The sequence below is a fragment of the Ambystoma mexicanum genome, chromosome 2p, assembly GCF_040938575.1.
Source record: "Ambystoma mexicanum isolate Mex_15411 chromosome 2p, UKY_AmexF1_1, whole genome shotgun sequence".
In the NCBI taxonomy this organism is placed as follows: Eukaryota; Metazoa; Chordata; class Amphibia; order Caudata; family Ambystomatidae; genus Ambystoma; species Ambystoma mexicanum.
The window spans coordinates 952,591,876-952,618,208 of NC_090923.1; the positions used below are offsets into that span (position 1 = coordinate 952,591,876).

General features: G+C 44.9%; 1 protein-coding gene across 2 annotated transcripts in view; it reads right to left on the minus strand.

Annotated features, from left to right (window-relative positions):
- LOC138566955 (serine/threonine-protein kinase MRCK alpha-like) overlaps window positions 1-26,333 on the minus strand; it is a 2,642,347-nt gene that overhangs the window by 572,033 nt on the left and 2,043,981 nt on the right. For both annotated transcript variants that reach the window (XM_069644738.1, XM_069644739.1), the window contains exon 31: window positions 20,715-20,812. In XM_069644738.1, coding sequence (XP_069500839.1) covers window positions 20,715-20,812 — 98 coding nt within the window. The remainder of the gene's footprint in view (window positions 1-20,714; window positions 20,813-26,333) is intronic.

The following is a 26,333-nucleotide window of genomic DNA, read 5'->3' on the forward strand; positions in this document are numbered from 1 at the left end:
AATAGAACTGTGGGAATTGTCCAATTAGTTGCTTAGGAGGTGCAGCAATAGGAAGAGGGACTCCTGCTGCACTGGGGACCGGCCCTCGACGTACTTGGGGACCTGCACATGCCACATTCGACGTTTCTCACCATGCTGGTCTATGAAAATGGAACTGTAGCGATTGCCCTATCATGTGCTGCTCAGGGTGTGCGTCAGAGGAAAGCGCGCCAACAGGAAGAAGGACTCCTCCGGCTTCACTGGGGCGCGCCCCTGGCGGTACTTGAAGAAAGGCACTGCGTTTGTGAGCATGTTGGCCAATAGAAATGGGACTATGCCCTTTGGCCAATCAGGTGGGCAGGGTGTACGTTACAGAAAAGAGCACCAATATGGAGAAGGAGGAGTCCTGCTTCACCGGGGCGCCTCCCTCGTGGCGATTGGGGAAAGGCACGTGCCACATTTTGCACTTCTCACCATGTTGGCTAATGGAAATGGGACTATGGCCTTTGACCAATCAGGTGCTTTGGGTGTGCGTCACAGGAAAGGGAGGAATTCACTTTTCCAGAACTTTGTGTACTGTGGCTGGCAAACATGGCGAGACGCACAGTTTTCGTCATGGGTGATTACTTTGTGGACGATCTGTGCGTGTATGCCCTCCAAGAAGACTTGTCTAGCAATTTAGGTTTGGAGGGAGTTGACGTTTTGTGGAGTGGTATGCAATCGAGCTGTTTCGCAAACTTCTTCTACAATGTCGACGCATGCCCTCTTCGGCAATGGTACAGGTTGTGATCATGCACTTTGGAGCTCTCTTTTCGGTTCCATGCCTTGTTCCCTTGTGTTCAGTCATCTGAAGATTGTGCAGAGCATTTTTCCTAATGCCATGGTGCTTTTCTCATGTATACTGCAGAGAATCCCGTGGCATTATTCCAATGCTTCCTGTCGCCAGCCAGAGGTCGGAAGGGGTCTCATCAATAGAAGCATGTGTGACTTCTTGAGTGCTGCTGGGATGTTCTCCTGCGAGAATGAGAACATTTGTTCCCGATACCTTTTCAAGGGAAATGGCTTGTATTTGTCAGCCAGTGGCAATGAAATGTTTGTGCACAATCTACAGACTGCACTGAAGCCCCTACTGTAAGAATGTGAGCTGAAGTTGAAAACACACATTCATGTATGAAAACCCCCAAAAAAGTGTTTCTACGGAAGCACCTTGAAAACATATAAAATAAAGAAAACACCAACAAAAAACAAAGATTTTTTTTAAGAGCCACCACAGCAAACGACATGCGCTCCCCTGGTAGAAAGTTCTTCCCCCACTCCGGTGCAGTACCAAAAGTCTACAAATATCGCAATAGTTGCAGGGTGGCACGTGGTACATATGCCCGTTTGCAGATGATGCCCATATAAATGGGCCTGCAGAGGCTACAGGAGAGGGCAATAACATTTGTGGGTGTGGTGTGTACGGACCAACGGTGCTACACTGTGTATTTGTTCATAGAAATGCAGAGGGTGCCGTTATGGCTGTGTTTTACGAGCCACAGTGTGCAGATTTTAAGGTTTGCTGACATACATTCAGTGAAAGTAAAACACTGTGCACTCACTACTCATTTATCAATCTATGATGTGCATGTGTAGTGCTATGGATTAGGTACAATGAAGTGCCTGATTTTGGTTTGTGTGTGATCCGCAATCATGACGATATTATTGTTGCTCATTGTGCATGGAACATTGCACAGCATGTTACATGGGTTTCAGTGCCATTTGCGATGAAGGAGGCACTTGCCCAGTTCATGTGTTTCTTTCCCATCTTTTGCATAACTTTCAATCGCAGTATGCAGCTACCGATGTGTCAACGTCCTTTTCTATTTGGTCTGTCAATGGAGACAGCGCGGTACGTTGCAAAGAAGTGTATTTGTGCATTTCTTTGTCATGTGCCAATGGCATACTTCGCCCATGGCATTCTGACATTTCACAGCACGAATACCTTTCCCCAGCTACAAAGTTCATTTTACTGTGCCAGCTATCTCGATTTCTGCACACCCCATCTAAATTGACTTGGTGCCTTTCTTGCAAGTAGTGACATTTTCTTGCAGTAAGTGTTGCGCTGTGACGCTCTTGGAAAAGCTCTGCAACACGTAAAGAAACCTTTGTACAGCGCACTCCTTTCTAACCGACTGAACTACAGTGCTCTCCACAATGCCATGCCTCTGCTTTCTATGGGTGCATTGGCAATTCCGTTCTTCAATGCATCTTTATTTATTATCATGTTCTCACACACGCCACAGAAGGAAAGCCAGGAAAGGTCCGGTACAGAAGGGGCAGCAGCTGCCTAGATACTATAGGGGACGTGCCGGGAGACTGAATTATTGGTTGGCCCTCACCTATATAGACGACACTCATTGTAATGCTCCTGTGACGACCGTTGCAAAGCACTTCCAAGTACCTTCCCTGTGTACAGTAGTGCATGGCCCTATGTGTACAATACAATGCCCTTTGCAGGGTAAAGGTCTGTTGCACAGCATATGCTTTGGAAATCTTGTTTTACAGCTCCGCTGCCCCATAGGAGTGCCCCTCTTGGTGCCCACGGAGAATATGGCAAATGCTGTACATGAAAGTACCCAACATCATTCTTCGAAAGACGGTAGCCGCCCCACTTATCCTTTGTCCTTTAATTTGAGTTGTCGTCACATGCAGTACAAACACTTTATATTATGTCATTATTGTTCGTGGTACCATTTACAGATATACATACATTGTGGAATACAAGAATGTTTACAACAACGCCAACCACAGCTTCTTTACGTATGCCACGAAGCCATTTATTCTGTGCAACCCATACACATACAGCGCTTTTCTAACCACCATAAGATTGTTTGCGCTCTGCATATTCTGCTGTTTCATTAATTGCCTTTACATGCACTAGTATGTGCGTGCGGAAGGTGCACCAGCTTTGCAATTTTTAAGCATTACTACAAACTGTCCTACTTGCAGTTACCGGTTTTCTTCAACTGTATAACCGGCACGCGACCTGTTCAGACTTTCCGTCACACTGCTGAGTGCACACACAATGTATCAGTTTCACGCGTCATGGAAAGGGAAGCAGCAGATAAATGAAAGTAATGCCAGATTTTAACACGCCCACGTCACAGTGCAGGTTGCTGTTCCTTGTTTACCAGTGGCCGTTATACAGTTCGGAGTACTTTAGCCACACATTGCAAAGTGCACAGCAATATTTTAAATGCGGTAGCCTACTGCATGAATACATAGGGCTGGCGACAGGGGCGGTATTATCAGCATACAGTGCATGACCTATGCATGGGTTTAGGTGTGGAATGTAAACGTGCGCTTCCACAACTACTTAAAAGTGCATTTGAAGATGCGGACATGCGGTCACTAATGGAGTCTACAGATATTTGACGTGTAATTGCACATACGCTAACCAGGTGAAGTCTATCTATGTTAGTAAAAACCTTTTTGCTTTACTGAAAAAACGACCCTAAAGCAACGTTATGCTTAAGGTGCCCTACTAAAAACCTATGAAATTCACTAACAAAAATGTTGTTAAAGAGAGGTTATGGTTAAGTTGCACTAGCAAAAACCTATGAAATTCGATGGAAAACGTAGTTACAGGGACGTTATGGTTACAGGTAAAACCGAAAAACCCACGAAATTCAACAGTCATGGTAAGCTAAGCAACCATAACTCGTGCCAACAGTGTGCACTGCAAGGACTAACACCCATGACATCAAAGATGGCATCACAAATCTCATTCATGACATCACTCATGACATCACATGTGCATTTACTTTTCATAGGAAGCCTCCTCAAGGGATTGTTATTGTAATGGTGGCAGAAAACTATAAAAGAATATTGGAAGAACTATCGTGAGAGAAGTATGTCATGGAGGAATGCATTGCTATACACACCATAGTATTACAGACTTTTTCAGTGTACATGAAGGAACTCGTGTGCAAACGTAGCCATTGTCTGCACCATGCCTCATGGAAGTGTAACCTTCAAAATCTTTCCATGTTACATAGTAACAATATTAATGCTTTCGTTTTAGAGTGTTGGGTACTGTGAAACATGTAAGAAGTAGCTACCATTGACTTCATAACAACATATTTGCACTACTGCAGAGAAACCATAAAGACAGCATAATGCGTACAAACAGGACCATATGCAAGGGAATTAAAGTAACCTAAAAAGCAGTAGTATTAACAGAAACTGTTCATAAAATAACTGATTATCTTCATGCTCAGAAACCAGTGCTGTGTTTTACGCTTTCCTCTTCCCCTATATTTATATGTATCATATAATGTGAGTGAACCGTAAAGAAAGGTGTGTAAGAACATATGAGAAGATTGCTGTACACAAAATATAGAACCTTTTCAATTGTTTGTTCATGATGGTTAGTGAAGAAAAGCACCTGCCCTACTTAGGGTAGTGAACAAAACAGAGAGAGCCACACATGTGATGTCAAGATGTTATGAATGAGATTTGTGATGCCATCTTTGATGTCATGGGTGTTAGTCCTTGCAGTGCACACTGTCGGCACGAGTTATGGTTGCTTAGCTTACCATGACTGTCGAATTTCGTGGGTTTTTTGGTTTTACCTGTAACCATAATGTCCATGTAACAAAGTTTTTCCATTGAATTTCATAGGTTTTTGCTAGTGCAACTTAACCATAACCTCCCTTTAACAAGGTTTTTTGTTAGTGAATATGTATATATATATATATATTTAAGCCTAATTTCATTTAGATATTTTCTGTGACATTTGATCTCAGCAACCATAGCCTCTCTACTTTCAGGTTCTTTAAAATGAACACGCTTTACCATTATGCACACATTGTTGAACAGGCAACTCATAAAAAAATATGCCATCCCAATTAATATGAAAGCATAGAGATTCAGCAACTCTAAGTTCACAGTAGCGATAATATCCAAGGTCATCCTACACCAGGGTATTCTCTAATTATTCCTTAAGTACAATGTGTTCAGATCAAGATTCTGTACAGTTTAGCAGGAAAAACACCAAAAGAGACAAGATGAAACATGGTAATGGTCACTTTCAAATGCATGTATGATCAATCGAGAACATAGATCATGATAGAACTTCATAGTAATGTTTAGATAGTCCCAACCTGAACAATATGCATTCTTTATATAAGTAAAAGTTGCAGGACTTCCATCTGAAGTTCACCTATTATCAATATGCAGATTATTTTACAAATTTCATATAAAAAAAAGAACCTCACATTTCCTTTATTTGTAGCCCAGATACACTTTGCTATAGACCAAAGCTAATCTTGAAGTTCTAAATCCTCATCCTGACACCAATTATTCATTCCTACATTAAAATCTCCTACAATTAAAACAATCTCTTTCGGCCACAAGCCTAAGAATGTTTTACGTTGTTGATTGGCTGAATTAAGATAATATGGTTTTACCCAGGGGGATATAAAGATATAAGCTAGTGCTTAACTCAAAATATTCCCCAAACAATTTCATAATCAAATTGAGCAGGCAACCATACAGTATACTATCCTTTTAAGGTTAACCACCCTCAACGAAGTTGCCCTCCACAAAGGTTTATTGCGGGTTTGAAATATACTAAATTGTCTGCTTCATAGTCTCCCACTATTAGTATACATGGTTGTAAAGTGTTAGGCAACTAAATCCTGTTGTCATGTTCTTCCAGATTCTTCATTTTTCTTCAAACCAACGGTTATTGAACAGAAGCGATGTAACATTCTTAACTTTGATCTTCAAGTGAAAAGTTGCTCATTGATTCCCCTTAACATTAACTAATAGCTTTTCATCTTTTCTAATGTTGCTATATACAATTGGTCTTTTACAGATGTTTAATGGGGTAAACCATCACCTTCATAAAAAACTGACCTTGTGATGCGAAACTCATCCCTCAAATAAAATATCCTTTAGAAATTATTTTATATTTTAAATTGACTTAGGTCTTGTATAAATCTAAAAAAAAAATAAAGGCTATATTTTTAGTTATAATAACATTCATCTAAATATGTTATCTGTTTAAGAAAGTTGTTCCCACATCCACACAAGTTGGCAAAAGACCAAACTCCGATCCCATATACAGAATATCAAGATCTTTCTGCTCTTTCGGGAAAGGAAATAAATCCCACTGATTTAATTGCTGAGTCTTCTATAGGATCTGTATCATCTGGACAACTCACCCTTAAGTTAAGTTACACTTTCTATATTCTTCCAGTAGATCATTTTTCAATTGTTTCTGACAATTTAACTGGGAATTGCCCTTCGTCAATTCAGCATTTAATTTTTTTGCATAGGATCTTCTCCATCTTTATTTTTTTCTCTTCCATTTCTGGACTTTTTTTCTTAGTTATATTGTTATTATAAAGGTTAGATTTCTTTTTTTTACTTTTCATTTTTAATACTCCTTTGTTTTTACATTTCTCAACATATCATTCCAATTTGGATTGTTTACAATGTTTTTCCACTAAAAATAGTTTGACTAGATGTTCTAATATTTCATCGATCTACCCTCCTCAACACTAGATCCCTACCAGCTCATGTGCACAAAATCTTTGACTTAATTTCTTACCATAATCTGGACTTCCTAGCACTCACTGAAACATGGCTCACCCCATCTTTCGGCCCCTTCCTGTTGGATATCCCCACGGGCTACGCTATGCTTCAAAGCGACAGACCACTCAAGGAGGAGTTGCTCTCCTCTTAACGGACTCTCTCCCACTGTATGCCATTAATTCCATCGCCCCCTCCAAATGCAAAATCCTCTCCGCCAAACTCACCTGCTCACACACCGCCTCAACCACCATCTACCTCTGGGCCTAATCTTGTCCTTCGAAGATGACCTCACCCAGCTCATCTCTAAACCTAAGCCCCCTCTCTCTCCTACTCCGAGGGGATTTCAATCTGGGATTCAATGATCCATCTGACCATGATGCAATCACCCTCACCCCACTCACTACAAGCTTTATTTAGTCTGCTTCCAACACATCACTCAACCCACCCGTACCCATGGTTACCATCCTGGAATGGTTGGTTGACCATAACAGCAATATCAATGTCCCATCCCTTGCTCCATGCCCCTGGTCCGACCACCACACTATCACTTTCTCCATCTTCACCCCTGCACCACCGCCCAAACCGTTAGCCACCCCTGCCACTATTCTGTCCCGCTGCTCTCGAAACCCCACTTGAGACCACCCCACGCCCCTCCTCGACCAGCCTGTCCCACTTACGTCGGATACCTCTACCCTAGTGGAGCACTAAAAGCTCAGTTAGGCACAGCTATCAACCACCTAGCTCCCCTCAAAGCTACAAAAGCCAAGAACACGGCACACCTTAACTCCTGGTTCACCCCTGACCTCCGCTCTGCTAGCGCCTCTAAAAGAGAAGCAGAAGCTTTGTGGCGCAAAGAACCAACCACATCCAACAAAAGTCTGCCTCTCCACCACATCCCTTCAACATAAACAAGACATTATAGCCACCAAAACGGCATCCTACAATGACAGAATTTCCAAAGCCTCGTCCAGCTCCAGCAATCTCATCTCCATCCTCAAAGATCTATAGACCCTGATCTCCCCACCCACCTCCATCCTCAAAGATGACGCCTGGTGCAACTGTATCCAAAACACACTCATTGACAAAATCGCCAAACTCCAAGATAAAATGAGACTCAAACAACAAGCCATCCTTCTGCAGGCTCCTCAACCCACGCCCAGCCTCCACATACTCAATGCTGCTCCCAGCATCCCGCCCTTTCACTTCCAACCGGTGGATACAACCACCCTTGCCAACATCATCGAAGGTCTCAAGCTTTCCCGCTGCAAGGGTGACACCTGCCCAGCCTTAGTCAAGGAGTGCGCAAAACCCCTACTCCCGCTCATTTCCAACATCAACACCACCTCCTTTGCCTCCTGTACCGTCCCAAGCTCAAAGAATCCTGGTCTCTAAACTCCTAAAAGAAACATCCCTTAACCCAGCTACCCCTACCAACTACCGTCCAATTACAACAGTCCCATTCTTGCTCAAAATTATGGACAGTTGCCCATTTAAAAATCCAATCCTTCCTAGAAACACACCATGTCCTAGGCTCCAGACAATCAGGCTTCCGTCCCAAACATGGCACCGAAACGGCCCTCTTAGACCTCAAAACCCAACTTGATGTAGTCAGTGACTAGGGCTCCCTCTCACTTCTTTTACTACTTGACCTCTCAGTGGCCTTTGACGTCGATCACAACATCCTTTGCAATGCTCTATCTACCTCTGCACACCTCTCAACAGATGCTTCCAAATGGATTGCATCCTTCCTAGACAACAGATCAACCCGTGTCTTCACAGGTGAGGCCACTGCCCTCCCCACTCCAACTTTCTGTGGCATCCCCCAAGGCTCTTGGTGTATCACCCACGCTGTACAATGTGTATATCAAACCCCTCTTCGACCACCTAGATGCCCTTGGTATCTCATACCAACTACACTGACAAAACACAAATCCTCATACCCCTCTCTGGAGACTACCCCACAGACACACTTTGCAATCTACGAAACCACCCAGGCCTGGATTGCAGCTCACAGCCTTTGCCTCAACAATGATAAAACTGAGCTCCTCATCGTTGGCCGAGCATCACCGCCTGGCCAAATTACACCACGATTACAATAACTTTACCATTGATGGCCACGAGATCTCAGTAGCAACGTCCGTCAAAACCGTTTGCGTCTTGCCCGTCTCCTCTCTAACCATGACCCGCCAGGTCAACCCCGTTGCCGCCTCCTCAGGATACGCAATCAAATTAATCAACTCTAGCAAGCCATCCCTTTCAAAAGTCTAGAAATTGCACGAGCCCTCATAGGATCCAAATTGGGCTATTGCAACACCTTATTATGTGGAACATCAGAAGAAAATCTTCACAAACTCCAAACCACCCAAAACCATGCTCTACGCGCAGTACTAGACATTGAAAGGCATGATCTTATCTCAGAAGCCAGACAAACAGTTCATTGGCACTCAGTTAAGGACAGAATCAAATTCAAGACACTCTCCATCACCTTCAAATGCATTGCCAATGAGGCTCCCCAATACCTCACAGACACCAATGAAAAACACTTGTCTGGTCCTCCCACAAACACGGTCTTCTCACTCCTTGCTACAACAGGAAATGAGCAGGGAGCACCAGCTTCCTTGCTCGTGCCCCAGCACTCTGGAACAAACTACCTCCTTATCTATGAAACGAACCTTCGTACCATGTCTTCAGGAAACACTACTTTGCTATTCAACTAATATATGAGTTTCATGTAGTTTGTCTCCACTTTACCTGGTACCTCCCCCCACCATCCTTTGTAACCAGCACCTAGATGCCTGTGGGTTTTGCAAACTCCTACAAATGTACAAAGTAAAATAAATAAATCATCTAATATCTCTGCATCAATATAATTCAAGACATTCCAGAAGTGACTTATTTGTAATATTGTTGTACTAGTCCTTCTAAATTCAAAGGTTGTTATCCAACTTTAAATCCTCTCTTTTTTAAATCCTTGTAGCTCTGGTCTGTTGGATCTTAACATAAATTGGCGCTACACTCTTTCCTAAAAGTTTAAGACTTCACAGGAGAATCTGATGTACACTTTTTAACACCACAACTACTGGAGAGGATACATGTTTTAAAAGTTACTAATCATTTTAAGGGCTTGTTCACTCCTTTACTACAGAGTGTAAACTGATATTACTGTTCTCATTTAAAACCACAACATCCTCGTGTGTAACAAATAGGATTGCAAAACGCACTACAGACTAATCTTTTACTACATTCTCAGGTTCATTAGTCAGAATGGTTTCCTTTCGATTGGGGGGTAGCCTGGTACAGTGTAATCACTTAAAGTGGTCAATTGGTTAACATGATTCTTCTCTTGATCAATTGCACACACGTGCAAGATCCCCTTTACATATAGAAGCTCTCTTTATTCCTTTACTTTGTGAAGAAAGCAGTAAATGTAATGTCCATGTTATTAATATACTCATGGGCGCCACACCCACTCATTTCACATAGATGGTCTCTAAAGAATAAAACTGAACTCCCCTTCATTTTTATTTTCCAATTTCTTAGATTGCATACTATCAAATGTAGATAGTGATCCTCCTTGGAGGCAGGATTTGTTCATTTAATTTTCATTTTTTTTAAAATTCTTAGTAATTCCCCTTTATAAAACTTTGACAACATTAAAACTAAAATTCTAATAATATTTTCTTTAACAGAATATCTTCCAACAGTAAACTAGAATTCACCCTAATTACAGTAACAAGCCAACACTGATATTCAATCCTCTTATCCAAGCAATACTTATCTAAATAGTACAAGAACACTGAAAAGCTGAAACATTAACATTACTGCATCAACCTACACTAATAAAATATAACTCAAAAGCAATTCTACAGGATTTAAGACCACAAAGGTAAACATAACACAGTGATCAACCATAAAAATAGGCCCAATGGCAAAAATGAAGATGGTCAAATATTTAAATATAGGTCCGCAGCAGGTATACATCAATTCAGACGCGTACATATGTTGAGGTAAATCAGAGTATACCAAAATGATTATACTCTTGGCTTATCCACAAACACATGTTCCTCCAACACCCACAGTTGAGTGGGCTCCAGGACCTTCCTCAGACTGTTGATTGCCCAATCACTGAGGCATAGTTATAATCCAGGCTAGCAAAACCAACTCTCAGATTACTAATAGAAAGCAGCACAAAGCTTTTCCTGGATCCACAATCTTCTGAATCCAAAAGGGCAACAGACTTCCAGGCACACTCCACCAGCAGACAAAATAGGTCTACTATATTCACCTGCATGTTCTCACTTTCGCACAGAAGCTCACTGTTTCCAGAGCCCTGGTTCTCTCCAGGATGAACTACTGCAACAGCCTCTTTCTCAATCTGCCTACCTCTACTCTTTGCCCCTACCATTAATCCAGAACAGGAGTGGGAGACTTATCCTTGGCCTCACGCCCAGGGGCTGTATCTTTCCAGCCCTGAAATCTCTCCACTGGCTCCCGGTGGCTGCAAGGATCAAGTTCAAGACCCTCTGCATCGTCCACAAGGCTTTCTGGGGCAGGGGTCAGTACCTGCACTACATCCAGCTCTGAGGGTCAGATGCTTCTCCAGGCAGAGTGGGGGGGTAGATCGCTCTCCTCTGTAGGTGCCTCCCTCTGGAACAGCCTCCCTGCCCCTCTTAGACTTGAGCCGGACAACCTGAAGTTTCGGAAGCAGCTCAAGACACTCCTCTTCTCCTCTGCCTTCTCTCGCTCTCTCGCTTCCTTGCTAACTTCCTGTCTGCCACGCTGACTGGTTGCTTGGTACTCTCGGAGTCTCACTGGGTACCAGGCTCCTCCATGACCAGTCTTCTTTACACTGCCTCCTGGCCTACCGTGCACTTAGGGGCTTTAACTGTACCCCCCACACCCCTTCTGGCTCCTTGCACTTACCAAGAACTGCGCTGCCTTGGCTGCACTTACTCCGAGCCAATCTGCCCCGATTGCACTTTGCCTACCCTCTCCCTTGCACTTCCCCTCTCCCTTCCCCCTGCCTGCACTTCTTGTTGTCACACTTGCACTACCAAATTACACAAGGCCTAGTAGGATTGTTTGTCTTGTCTTCCCTCCGTCTTCCCTCCCTTGTCTTGTGGCGCCTACAAACACGTGTGTACAGACGCGTTATAAATGACATATCATATCATGTTCTTTATTCACAACCTTCAATTGATACGCAAAGTCAGTAAATCCGATCTGTGGGCACCCAAGAGGTACAATACTAATTTATACTGAGAGAAAGCATTATACACTATGAAAATGAGCTTTCAACAATACCCTGGACTTAAGAAAATTCTTCAAAAGGGCTCAAAGTCTGTAGTTGACCCCCCCTTCACCCAGTTGTGTACAAGTGCGTTATAAATGCCATATCATATTACAGATTAATAAGTATTAGAGAGACTTGGATATTTACTGTCATTAGTGGTCAAGACTTCCAGCAAGAGGGGCGCTGTAGCACAGTGCAACGATGTAAACCTGTTTTGCAGTGAGCTTGCAAATATCCTGATTTTACCTGAATTTGAAGGGACTCACTGACTGACTGCGTTGGAGACCCTTGGGCCACGCTGGAGGCATTCCCTGCGGAGATCTGAGAGGCAGTGGGGACTGCCTGGCCCCAGAGGAGCAAAAAGCCTGTGGTTTCAAGTGCCATAGGTCACCTGGAGGAAGAGGGTAGTTTGCTCGTGTTACACTCCTTCACCACCCTCCTGGCCCCTCAGGTGTCTTCTCCTGATGCTTACTTGCATGCTTGTTTCAATGGGTGCTGTAGCTACTGACAATGCCTGTCAAGAGACCTTGATTCAGTTTATGGATTTAATGAGAGTGATTTCGGATTCTAGATTGCGTCTGGTATCGAAGATTGACACAGTCGGCATCAATGTGAACATCCTTAGGCAGGACCTCCATAAAGTCTCTTACAGAATGGGTGAGGTGGAACTGAGAGTGTCCAGCGCAGAAGACGCTATCTCGAGGATGCAGAGGCAGTTGACAGGGACAAACTAGCCTCCTTGACGGAATAACGTCTGTATAGTAGGGGTTCCCAAAAAAAGCTGAAGGACCATGTATGGACTTGGTTCTTAGGAAAATGGTCCTGGAATATTGTGGGGCCTAGTTGTCTTTCTACCTACTTTTTGGTGGAGCGTGCTCCGAGACCTGCTGCGCCTCTCCCTCCTGGGGTCCCGGGGGCATCACCAAGGGCGATTGTGACAACACTTCCCAACTACCGTGATCGAGACATGATCCTGCCAGCAGCACGAAGGAAAGGTGCATTGGCAAAGAGGGCCTTAAAGTGACCCTCTTTCCTGATTTCACAAGATCTGTGCAAAAGGCCAAGATATCGTTTGATGAGGAAAAAAAACTCCAGGAACTGGGGATTAAATATGCATTTTTATTATTCGCTGCAAATGTCAAAATATATCACGCGTAAAAAACATTCTTTTCTCACCTCTGGCATACATGGGAATGGGTGGAGTTGCACAACAATGGTAAACCTGACACCAACCAGAGGAGGAATCTGCAGCCTTTGAGTGGAAAGAAACACCAGGCTATGAAATCTGTGATGATTGAGGACAGGAATCGGGAGAACCGCTCCTTATATCACTTATTGAAGGGGATCGTCTCTGCAGAACTTTCTATCATGACTTTAGTTCTCCCTGGAATAACGCTTCCTCTTTAGGTCCTTTGGCGTACACCTAAAATACGGGTAGAGCTTTAAGCTAGTTGAGTTCCCAGAGCTGATTGGAAAGCGTGGTGCTCAAGCTTCCTTAGAGCATTTAGTAGAGCGAGTTGTTAGTGAATAATTGGGCGACAGATCCCATTTACTTATGGCAGCATAGGGTGGGGGTGTTTGGGAGGGTGTTACGATTGTTGATCTGGTTCGTCAATATGTAGTTCAATTTCGGGCCATGGCATTTGCTTCCACCTCTGGGAACCATGGGTGGTTAAGGACTCCTGTACAGCTGCTAATGGGTAGACAGGAGTGATAAGGGTTTGAATGGTCTCACATGCCTATCCTGGAACGTGAATGCCTTTGTGACAAGCTTAAGTGTAGCACTGTTCTTCAGCTCCTTAACAGGCATAAACCTGACCCTGCATTTCTTCAAAAAAACTTATTTAGCAGGGGAATCTTGCCATTTCTTCAAAAGATCCAAGTACCCCCTAGTTTTGCACTCAGGCTTCACAAGTAGATGGAGAGGGGCGATGATACTAGTTAGGAAATCCACTCCACTATGGCTGGTTGAGGTGATTGGGGGTCCAAGCGGTAGATTTGTCCTGGTCAAAGGGATACGTGGGGGACAGACTAACTTATCAGTGTATACTCCCCTCCCAACCATGGGCAAAACCTTCTCCATGAGACTCTTTCTGCCCTCTCTTAACACTACAGAGAATGTTGGGTCATATGGAGAGACTTCAACAATGTGATGCAACTGGAGGTGAATAGCTTTAGGGCGCAATGTGACAGGGCAACTCTCCCTGTTCTAGGCTTGTGGACTTTGTGGATGCCACGGGAGTAGTTGACATCTGACATACGTTCCATTCACAATTACAGGGCTATTCATTCTAATCGCGGGCTTACCTATCCATGCCCAGACTGGACTATTTTTTTTTGTCCAGTTGGGTCCTTGAATCGAATACGAGATGTTTGCTTCCTTTCTGGTGGGTTTATCGGACCATTCCCCTCTTTTATTGATACCCTGTGGGACTAACCAGGCTACAAGGAGATCCTGGCGGCTACAACCCTGTTACATTGGTATTCCGGAGATAACGGGAGGGCCTTGCCGAAAAGACGGAAGAATATTTAGCTTGAGCATCGACTCAATGACGCAACCAAGTATATTATGGGAAGGCTATAAAGCTGTACTGCATGAATAATCTATTTAGATTCTGAGCGCAAGACGAAACAGGCGTACTAGGGATATTACAAACCTAGAAACCAACATTATGAGATTGGAGGGTGAGGTCCTCTCGAACCAATAACCAACTAACCATGGACTGTTACTGAAGACTAAGTAGCAGTATTGGGTTATGGAGACCAGTAGATTTGCACACTTCGAATATAGATGGACTATATTAAATTGGAGATAAGGGGAGCAAGCTACTGGCTTGGCTCGAGAAGCTGGACAACCCACTGCTTTACATCCTAAGCTCACTACCTGTGCTGGCGAAATAATGTCTGGTGATGCAATGATTGCTGATACTTTTGCAGACTTCTATGAACAACTGTACAGTGCGAACTCCGCTATTCTTGGGTCTTAGAGGTCATTGTAACGCTCACCTAGTATCCACAGGGACGCCTCCCGACTTGGTTGGACCGCTCCCGACCTGGACGCGCCTCCCCCGGGTTCTCGTTCTGCCGAGGATCTAGTCTGGAATACAGGAGCTCTGGTTTAGCCCACAATCTCTGTCTCTTTGGACCCACCTCCCTTGAGAACCCCAACAGCCCCTTTAGAGTTTTCCTCACCTTGGATTTCGGTAAGATGTCTCTCCGTCCTGCAATTCTGTGCAGGGTTGCGTCGTGAATGGGGGTGCTTAGCTGCCAAGTTGCTTCACTGGCTGGGCCCGAGAGTCCAGACCTGCTGCGACTCAGTTTCTCATGTAAGTAAGTCTATTGTTCTTAATTATTGTCCGTAAAGGTAATTGCCCTCGTTAATGTCCTCCTTCTCTCTTAGGTGGAGAAAGGATGATGAAGATGTCGAGCCGGTTGGTAGGGCGGTGCTCTAGATGGTAATTGAATGCGCGGAGTGCAGCGCTATGTGTGCTTTTGTTGCTTTGTTAACCTGTTTATTCTTCTCTAGCAGGCCGCCGAGGTGTTCTGGATGGTGAGCGGTCGGATGGATGCTGAGCGAAGAGTGGATGTTGTCCGGACCACCGTCGAGTAAGTATGAGAGCCACCCACCTTGCCTTTCTCTTGCAGGTTGATGAAGGCCGGCGCGGAATAACTCGGCAGCGAGATCCGCTCAGGCAAGCGTGCTTCCGAATGAAGCTTGAATGAGGGATGCGAACGCTTACTAATTTTGTCTTTCTTTTTCCTCCTCCAGGTTGCTGCTTTCAAACGTGGACGAGCTACGGAGGTGACACTAGAGCGGACGACAAGAGCTGGATTGACAAGCCGGTAAGGATGGATAATGGTGTTCTTCTCTTCCTTGCAGGTGCAGGCCAGGAATACGGAGGACAGATCGCGGTGAACCTCATGCTGCGAGTGCAGAGCAATGCGAAGCGTGTGCTGCATATTGGCCGTGGCTTAAATAGTCTCCAAGTATCCCAGGTGCCTTCAGGCCTGACCACACCCTGGATGCTAGACTGCATGGTTCAGTTCTGAACTGAACCATGTGGGGGCAGCCATGTTATTCCATTCCCATTGGGAGCTCCAGATCCTCCTCCTGCCTTATGAGCCTGGCGCCAAAGGTGCCAGGACCGACTCCAGGAGAGTCTTGGGGGGCATGATTGGGCCCTTCAGGCCATGCAGGGACACTGTGATGCGGCCCAGGGGCCCAGAGTACCAGGGCCTGGGGCTATGGCCATGACAGGCATCCAGATTATGAGAGAAAGGTGGGCGAACCCTCTTTTTTGTGTGGGGGCTTGACTCGGGACGGTAATAAGTACAGTAAAACAAGAATTGAGTCAGAGCTACCCTGACCAAGAGCGTGACATAGGGTCACCGAGGTTTGCAGTGGAGCTAGATTGCTGCTAGCTCAAATAGACAAAAAAACAACTGAAGAGGTGATAGTAACAAAAACAGTTTTTTTTTTTCTATTTTACACTAACAAAGAAAACTAAACCAAAGTTTTTACAGACTGTGCCGTGGCGCTGAAGGTATGCATATTTGTGGGTTAGTATGCAAGGTGAAACAAACACAGTTTTTTACATATGTTGTTTTAAATGATAAGACATTTAGCCTATGTGACGCTCTTGGTCAGGGTAGCTCTGTCTCAATTCTTGTTTTACCAGGCATCCAGATTAGACAGATCACACCTCAACAGAGAAAAGCACTGGACTTCGACATCACAGAAGAAGCTCTAGCCGCAATTCATGATCTGCAATCTGGAAAATCCCCAGGCCCCAATGGTTTTCCAATAGAGATATGGAAAAAACTGGGTGCCAATTCTCCAAGCAGCCTTTACATATGTGTTTTTAGTCGTGGTCGATGGAGTGCCCCCTGAAGACTTTAGGAAAGCAACCATTATGGTTATTCCCAAATAGGGAAAACCTATTGTGCCTCCTAGCAACCAATTAACTTCATTAGGTGTTGTGTTTCTTATGCTCAAAGAGTTCAGGATCGCCTGGTGTGGCTGTTTGTTGGCGGTCTGCCATGCGGTGTCTGATTTTTTGTTGCTTCCATTTCCTTTGATTCCGGCTCTAATTTGCAGAGATGCATCGGATTCGAAAAACAACCCCTAATGAAGTTAAACCAATAACCTAATTGTATGATTTGTAATAAAGACAGCGCCTGTCACAATTCCCTCCTGAAGAACCATGCCTAATGTCAGCATGGGGAAACACATGTAGAGGGTGCCAGAAGGTACTAGAGGGTGCTAGAAAGTACTAGTCCAAAAAATCAGCACAGAGTTTGCCAAGAAGTGTGGGTGCCAACCCAAATATCCCAAACAACCAATCTCAAAAAATATGTGCGAATGAAGTTGACAATTTTCCTTTATTGAAAGTAAGCAATGTGATTGAAAAGGTTTCTGAAAATTAATTCAAAATTTTCAAACAAATCACAGCAAGAAATGTGAATGAAAATGAGTCTATAATTTTCAAATGGAAAACAAAAAATAAAATGATTTAATAATGAAGCAAGTCTGAAAAGTTTATCCTTTGAATACTACTTACAATTTGGAGCGCAGAGTGGAGTCTCTGTGTTGTTTGTATGTTACATGTCATTACTGACATTGGTCAGTCGCAATGTCCTCAGCTCCACATGCAGCAAACAAATAAGTCAAGCGGCATACAGATAATATTTTGAAAACCAAGGTAGCTCGCTACAGTTGCCACAGACGGAAATTTTCTTTAATCATCTTATTCTCAGTGATCTTGCCTCTACCAGAGAGATTCCAGGCTGATATGTTACATTCTGGAAGTCTCTCCCCCGGTTTATGCTAGGGGGAGCTGCACTGTTTATATGATGACGCTATCACATTATTTGTAATTCATCCAGAATACCCCAGTTGTGATCCCACAAGCGGAATTTAAGAAAATTAATCATACTCCTAGGCAGTTAATCTTGCTTGACTCGCAGCCAGGGTTTCCTTTTCCACCCTTTTTAATACTGTATGGGAGGGAGGCATTGGCCTTCCAGCACATTAACCGTTATTACTAGGCGCACCGAATGTCAATTGCGAATGAATGGATTCATGGGAATCCTGAGCCCCGTCACATCAGAATGCAAGTGGCATGGACAGGCAAGATGTCTCCACTTCAATTACTATACGGGTGAGGTGGCTTCAGTAATTTATCTACTCCCATAAAGACAGTTCTTTGGGTCCCACCCTTAGATCGTCTCTCTGGTATAACCCAGATCTGCAAGTTTCATCCATTTAAAATATGTCTTATTGCTAGACGATATTGTGAGGGATGGCAGACTGTTGCCTTTTTCAGAACTTGCTGTACAACCTACCCTATAGTGACACAAAGCATCAGAATCTCCAACTCCAGCATGCACTGCAGGCTCAATTCTCCGGTGACTTTACCCTACCTTCTCATTCGCCATTGGAAGCAAATGTCACTCAAGAACATTTCAAACAGTCTGATCTCCACTCTATAACAGGCCTTTTTGTCCTTCACCTCTCACTACGCTCAAACACAGATGGGAAAGGGAGGTGTGAGGTCTTGACCCGGAGGAGTGGCAGGAGGCCCTAATGTTCCCCCAAGAGGTGGCCATTTTAGCTACATTAAGACTGATACAACTTAAAACTCTTCAGAGTATACTACCTGAGGGATTTCCTTAAGTGGGGTAGAGTCACAAACAGCCAATGTCTGAAATGCAGACCAGAACCTTTTATCATTTGTTATGACAGTGTCCAGAAATTCAAAGGGTTTGGTCTCGAAACCTCAGTCTCCAGTCACTAGCCAAGCCCATCAGAAGTACCATCCGTTTTCTGAGCCCCAGCACATAATCTACTACGTTGGCGTTGGTAGTAACAGGGGGAGTGGGTGGCAGTGCTGTGAGGGCTGACCCCAAAGTAATATTATTGGGGTAGGTTTGGCAGAAAGCTATCAAAAGCATAGGGTATTTTTCTCTCCCTTGCCATGGGTGTAGCCAAAAGAAATATTTCTATGAAATGGGGTGTAGACGATCCCCTTAACCTGTCAAAATGGAAAACGGATATGTATGATTCTATGGCCATTGAGGAAAGGATTTATAGAAGGTGGGTATGCCCACAGAAGTTTGGGAAAGTCTCAAGTAAGTATGAATGTCAAGGTGTCACAGAACGCTAGATTCCAACTGGTCCAGTTTAACCTGCTGCACAGGGTATATGTGACCAATGAAGGAGACCCTGAGTGATGAGTCCCCGAGGTGCGGGAGGGTCCAGCGGGATACTGGCACATGGCTTGGGAATGTGGGATCATAGTAAGTTACTGGGATAAGGTGGTCAAAGGGGTGAACGATTTGTTGGGGACAAGGTTGGAATGTAACCAAGAGTATGTCTGTAGGGAATCTTCTCGGAGGGGAAAAGATACAAGTCACGGAACAAAATGGCAAGGTTCCTATTGATCCCAGCTAAACGCTGAATGCTGATTGCCTGTAAACATTCACAGGGACCATCAATAGAGGAAGAAGGGATAACAGCGGATTAGGGTCAGCTGCTGAATGCCTTATCCATATTTTAAAACCTGAAACCACCATGAGCCATGGGAGAAGGAGGAGGTGGGACAGTAGGAAGGGGGAGGAGGTGGGACAGGTGGAAGGGGTTTCGGAGGGAGGAGGCAGGTGGGGAGATGTCAGAGTGAACCTCAGTGGAAGGTATCCGAGAGCAGTGTCCGCTATTCAAGGGGAGTGGGGAAAGGGAGACGGGGAGGAGTTGCTACAAGGGTCATAGGAGAATCGGTCAAATAAATGGAGGGTTAGAGGCGATGGGGGGGAGGAGGGTGGGGTTAAGTGAATGCTGGGATTGTTTTTCGGTTTATTGTTACAAATGCCATTAAAGAGTGTTTGGAAAAAAAAGTGTGAATGCCATGTCTAGGCTTCTGCTTTTTTGTTTGTGCCTTAACAATGTTCATAGTTGCGTGGGTTACTGACTGATGCTACACAAGAATAGGATGTGATGTTTACTCCTGTTATCTCTGAACAATTATATTTAATTCTATTTTATCCTTACTGGATTACTACACGTGCCGTGGTTACAATTAATTTTGTTGTTTATGGTAGTATAATAAAAAACCTTGTTTTGCACACAAAAAAATATTGTTTTTAAAAACGTGCAGCAAGATCATAGAAGTTCCTGCAATTTATTGCACGAGTGTGCTACCAGCATAAACTACCACCAGTCACTCAAAAGGTGCAAAAAGTTCAGTTTATAAACACGGACAAATACTGTGGAGAAACTGAAAATTACCATTCATTAGCACCCGAGTCTTTAAACAGACTCGAGGACACTGCAATATGAATTTAAAAGAAACACCAATCCCCTGTATAGAGCATCTTAAAGACAATTGAAGTGGAAGAAAAGTTTAAACTTCAATAATTACAATATCTTTGTGGACAAAATATCTTCAGCTTCCAATTAACTTCTTGTAGATCACATATTACAAAATTATCACTTGCTTGAACTATCCAAAGCTTGTGGCATCCGACAGTAACTTAAGCACACAGTTGGTACAGCCACTGCAGTCTCCCCTAAATTGCTGAAGCTTGCCCTTCAACACCATCTGTGCCAGTTTCAAGCTGGGCATTTTGAATCCTCTGACTGATTCACCCAAGACAACCAAGGTCTTAATTCTGCAATTGTTTTACTGGGCATCTGCTGCCAAAGTCGCTCACAGCCTTAACACCCGTTGCGCTGACATTGGTGTTTTGAATCATCAAGTCAACTAAGATTATTCTGGCCCCAAAGCTTGCCTACCGGCATATGCCACCCAAGTCAACAACTGCCCTTCGTCACAACATGATATTCATTGCTGTAGTCGCTCACCTTCTTTAAGGGAATTGTCTGTATCCATTCACTCTTCCGCACATCGAAGACGTCCACTGCGTTCTCACTAAAGAGAGATAGGTAGGGAGCAGTGTAACCTGAGAAAGACAGAAAAAAGTACTTTAAAACAAAATGTTAAGTGAGGAAATAGTCCAGGCTTCTGCCCGCTGTTACACACATTTTGGTGCTAGAGCTCAGTTCCAATGCTCAAATGGACATACACAAAGTCAAAGGGTGTATAAACTAACACCAGGGTAGAACTCTGAGCCGCAAGAATGTACGATTTTCGTAATCTTCCCCACTATTCTTACAGACTCTTGCCTCAGAAAAGATACATGAATTCATGGGCAAGAGCGACTGCAGTTCTCCAGAATTTCAAACATTGCCATATTCCTACTAGACAAGAGGTATCCCCCTTTTTTTAAAAGCAATGTCTGCTGCTTCCAGGACCTCAGGCAATGCTATACTGCGACTTCTAGCCTTTTGGTGTGAATGCTGCACAGGTTTCTGCTCCTTCTGGCAGTCAGTCAATGCTGAATTGTGACTAATCTTTCCACATGTCAGCTGTGTCTAGTCCCTGCAACACTCTAGCCAGTACCACATAGATCACTGGATGACACTGCTGAATGGTTGTCTGCCCCCTAGCCCCCCTTAATCAATGCCAGCGAATATCACCGATGGGCATTTGTTTTTCGGGAACTACCGCTAGATGTTAAATCAAGTCTAGTATATGTGATACTAATTGAACACTTTGGCCACCAGGTATTGTTGCCACTACTCTAGCCATGATCTCAGCAAGTGTCATACTTTTGCCACTACCCAATAATCTCTCTTCAGTATCTCCAGAACTCTAGCAACTAGTAGTCACTGCGATCTTCTACTTATGGGTTCTAAGCCAATGCCATATCTTAAGATCACATACAGGAAGTTGAAACCCCTAATCTGTGCTTCTGGTGTAGGTTAGTGAATGGATGGGTTCTGGACTGGTTAAATGACCTTTTCTCCCAGATGAGCCCTTGCCCAAGGCCTCATTAGGGATGTGAAGCTTTAATGTGATCCATAGGAGCTCAAGAGAGCAGTCATCCCTCGTTTCCCCCTCCAGAGTGCATTGCTTGCACTCATGTGAATGCTGCCTCGTGCATTCTAAGATGGCCGACACGAGGGAGACTACTTTCTTCCAGGAACAACCTGTCCTGCAGCAACCCAGCACCAACGGGGATGCCCATTGGCTGGAGTGACCGTTATCCACAGCCCAGAACCCGGAGCCGGAAAGCGGAGCCGGCACTAGCCAAAGGCAGTAGAATAAGGCTACTATCTGTCTTAGCCCCAATCCGTGTCCCCTGCTCAGGAGAGCAGTCATCCTTCGTTTCCCCCGCTAGAGTGCCTTGCTTGCACTCACGTGAATGCTACCTCGTGCATTCTAAGATGGCCGACATGGGGGAGACTTTCTTCCAGGAACAACCTGTCCTGCAGCAACCCAGCACCAATAGGGATGCCCATTGGCGGGAGCGACTGTTATCCACAGCCCAGACCCCGGAGCCGGCACTAGCCAAAGGCAGTAGCATAAGGCTACTACCTGTCTTGGCCTGTCCTGGCCAACCCTGGTTGCTAGCACCCAGACCCCTACTCCTCACAATTTGTTACCTAAAACATCGCACAGCCACTCTATGGCCCTCTAGACTCTATCCCAGACTCTAAGGTATAAAATGCTGGCGCTTCATCTCCTAACTTTTCTAAACATGTTCGGACCTCATCATCTTTTACCAAAACCATAAACTGCCCTTTGATTTTGTAAAATATTGCAATTATCCAGACGTATCTACATAGACCGTTATGCGCTCTAAGTTCGTATCTACCGGTCCCTATTCAATGATGCTATGTATGTTCATTGATGTTATTTTGTGTGCCCCTCACCCACCCCATGGTCGCCTGAAACGCTGTGTGCACCCCCACCCTCCCCAAGGTCACCCGTTATGTTGGGTGTGCCCCCCACCCTCCCCATGGTCGCCCGTTATGTTGTGTGTGCCCCCCACCCTCCCCATGGTCGCCTGAAACGCTGTGTGCCCCACCAGCCTCCCCATGGTCGCTCTTTATGTTGTGTGCCCCCCCCCAGCCTCCTCCCATGGTCGCCTGAAACGCTGTGTGTGCCCCCTCACCCTCCTCAAGGTCACACGTTATGTTGTGCGTGCCCCCCACCCTTCCCCATGGTCGCCCGTTATGTTGTGTAGGACCCCTACCCTCTCCACAGCCACCCTGATGCTGTGCCCACATCCTTCCTCTTGTTTAACCCGCATACTCCCTCTTTCTAAACCAAGCCCGCCTATTTGACCTTTGCATCTGTAGGCTGCTGCCACCCTGCTTCAAGGGGCTAGGCAACATGTCTGTGCCACCTATACGACATACTCTGCATGTGTATGCTGACTCCCTGTAAAATGGGACAAGGCAACATGTTTGTGCCACCTAATTTGACTTTGCATTTGTATGCTGCCTCCCTGTAACATGGGGCAAGGCAACATGTTTGTGCCACCTAATTTGACTTTGCATTTGTATGCTGCCTCCCTGTAACATGGGGCAAGGCAACATGTTTGCCACCTAATTTGACTTTGCATTTGTATGCCGCCTGCCTGCAACATGTTTGTGCCACCTAATTTGACTTTGCATTTGTATGCTGCTCCCTCCCTTCAAAATGGGGATGGGCACTATGCTTCTGTCAAACAATTTGACTGTATGTAACTAAGTAAACCACCCTGACACCTGGGGTTAGGCAACATGTATATACGTATATGTCTTTCAAACACTTATGTAACTAAGTTAAGCCTTCTGTAACAGCGCCGCGATGCCTGAGGGCTGTTGTGCGCTTTTTAAATGCAAATAGATAAAAATAAATAGGAAAACACCCAGTAGGTCTCCGAGGGTTAGGGTGCCCTACATGCACTCTCTTTAAGTTCACATGTACCGCTGGCTGTTTTGGCTCCACTGAATGGTGTCAGCCATTATGAATTATACCATTGACCATTGGGGCGAATAAGGACAGACACACACACTTTATGCCAGTAACAACCATGTATTGTACTTTTATAGTTCTTCGTTTGGGTGTCTCCTTTTAATTTCACAAGACTTTCCTGGTCAACTAAATACTACCTCGCGGTAAAGATTTTTCTGATTGATACGTTAATTCTTCACCTTCTTTAATCCCCTTCAGATTAACTCTGCTGCAGAACATTTTCCAATAGCCACAAGGTGGCACCGTGTGGCTCAGAGATCAGCCTCACTAAAAGAAGTTTGGCTGTGTCCTTGCTTAAATGTACAAGTTGCCTGAACGAAGCATGCATTTCTGGGCGGGATGGGTCCCTGCCATTTCAGCAGCCTCAAAATGCATTTGTACACCGAGAAAGAGTGAATAAAACATTCAAGGTGCAGAGTGCTAAACTTCCTGGGGCAAACGTGTTCCTGCCCCACGTAACCAATTCCTATCAGGGGGTTTCATTGAAAAAGAGGTCTGTCTTGTTCCAGCCCGAACCACAACGTTTTCTGCTATGGGTTGGGAAAAACGAAAGGATCAGAAGCACGCATCTATGTTTGTGCCAATTCCTTGTTCACACGGGATTCAGATGCACGCCTATTCCATACATGTGTAAACTTGTCTGTAAGGGCTCCATTGAAGGGAAACCAAGCCTTTTCATTCTGTAAATTCATTAGGCAGACCCTCCAGGATACTGCAGCATGTAATGTACAAGTTTCAGTTTTTGCTGCATCAGTGTGGGACTTTGGTAACTGTAAGAAATTATTTGACATTGTTTGCAGGACAGAAAAAATAAATAATTTCCACGATATAGAGGATTGTGCTTTGCAACACGGATATCTGCAGTTAAACAGAGCACTCTTTTTACGCCTTTTTGATGGATTACAAAAACATGAAGGATCTCACATCTCCCTATTCTTGCGTACTCTCACTTTCCCAATAAGCACAAGTTACTGTCCATGCAATACCTAGTGCCGATGCCTTCTCTGCTCCTTATTAGCTACACAAAAAACCACCAGGTGGTGTGCTGCCACCACCAGACAATTCCACCCATGGTGGTTGTCTGTCATCACAACTGTAAACAAAGGCTTCCATGCAGTTCTGTCCTGGCATTTTCACCCGCCTCCCCGCTCCCCAAAACACAAGCCCCCAATACTGGGCTTCGTACAATTCTCCCATCACCAACAGTCACCCATAACTGGCATCCAGCAACTCCCCACACCTGCATGAATCACCGGCACCTGGAGTCCTGCCACCACCAACGACGACGACAGCCATACCTGGTGTCCTGCAGCCATCAAACACAGGAAATGAAGGGTCCTGCTACACTGCATTTGTCTACCTCCCCATGAAATAGACACCTACGCCACTCCACAAAAAGAGGCACCCATACCTGTTGCCCTTCCTCCCCAAACCCTCTGAAAACATAGCCATACATAGCAGAACTCCAAGCCTCTCCATCCCTGTGCATGTCCACTGCCCCAGCAAACACCTAGCTCCATCATCTACTCCGTTCTCCCTTTCCTATGGACTCCTGTATCTTGCTGTATGAGAGTGTGAGGGGTGATGAGATGAAAGAGGTGTGCATGCAAGAGCTGGTGCGTGAAAGGGTGCATTTAATAGAGAAAGAGCATACAAGGGGTGCCGGTAAGATAGGGTGTATGCAAGGGAGAGAGGGGTGCCATTTCCTCGGAGGGAAGAAAGATTTTATGGGCAGAACAAATGGCACTCTGTCTGGTTTGTCTTTTTTTGCCAATCGCAAAATCACGACGAGCTGCATGGTCTAGTTAGGGTATGAATTCTGATCTCTTGTAAGGGAGCAACTGCTCTGAAGATGCCAAACTCTGCACCGAGTGAATGGATAGGTGTAATGTCAGTCTGAGTGTGGGGATATATCTACCCTTCCTTCAGATAGCTTTGTAATTGTAACAATGCCTCTTTGGAGTCTGGGTCCAATTAAGGCTTTTCATAGTGTTCAGATTCCCTATTGGATGATCCCATGTGGAAGAGAAGGATACATTACTCACCGGTAATGTTCTTTCTATAGATTCTTCTCCCACCGATTTCTCATCTTGAAAGATTATCCTGAATGTCAGCTGCTAAAATAATTTCGACAAGGGGCATAGTGCGGCTCAGCGTTGTCTCCAATATCTGCATGCCTCATCAGTGCCAGTCCTGGACTCCGGACGGGATCCTGGTGGTACATATTCATCACTACACCCCCATACCTCAGTAACCCACCTTTTCCCCCATGCTCAGCAGCTCTGGGAAGAATTGCTACACTGGTTGATCTGCCAAAAACCACGGACTTGCAGATCCTGCAGTGAGCACCCCAGCCCTTTATGGACGCATCCGTACCAGTTGTGCCTCTGGCAAGGTGGCCATCATGCTCTCCCTGTCGGCCCACCAGAAGAGTTCACTGGCCACAGCCCTCGATATCCACAGGACATCTGACTTATCGTAGAAATATTGAGACCACTGACCCCTCAGAAGCCATTGAAGGGATTGCATCCACAGCCGGGCAACTGGCGCCAGGAAAATGCAGGAGGTAATGAGACCAAAGAGGAGGAGGAGGAAGGCAGATGCTGGCAGACTGC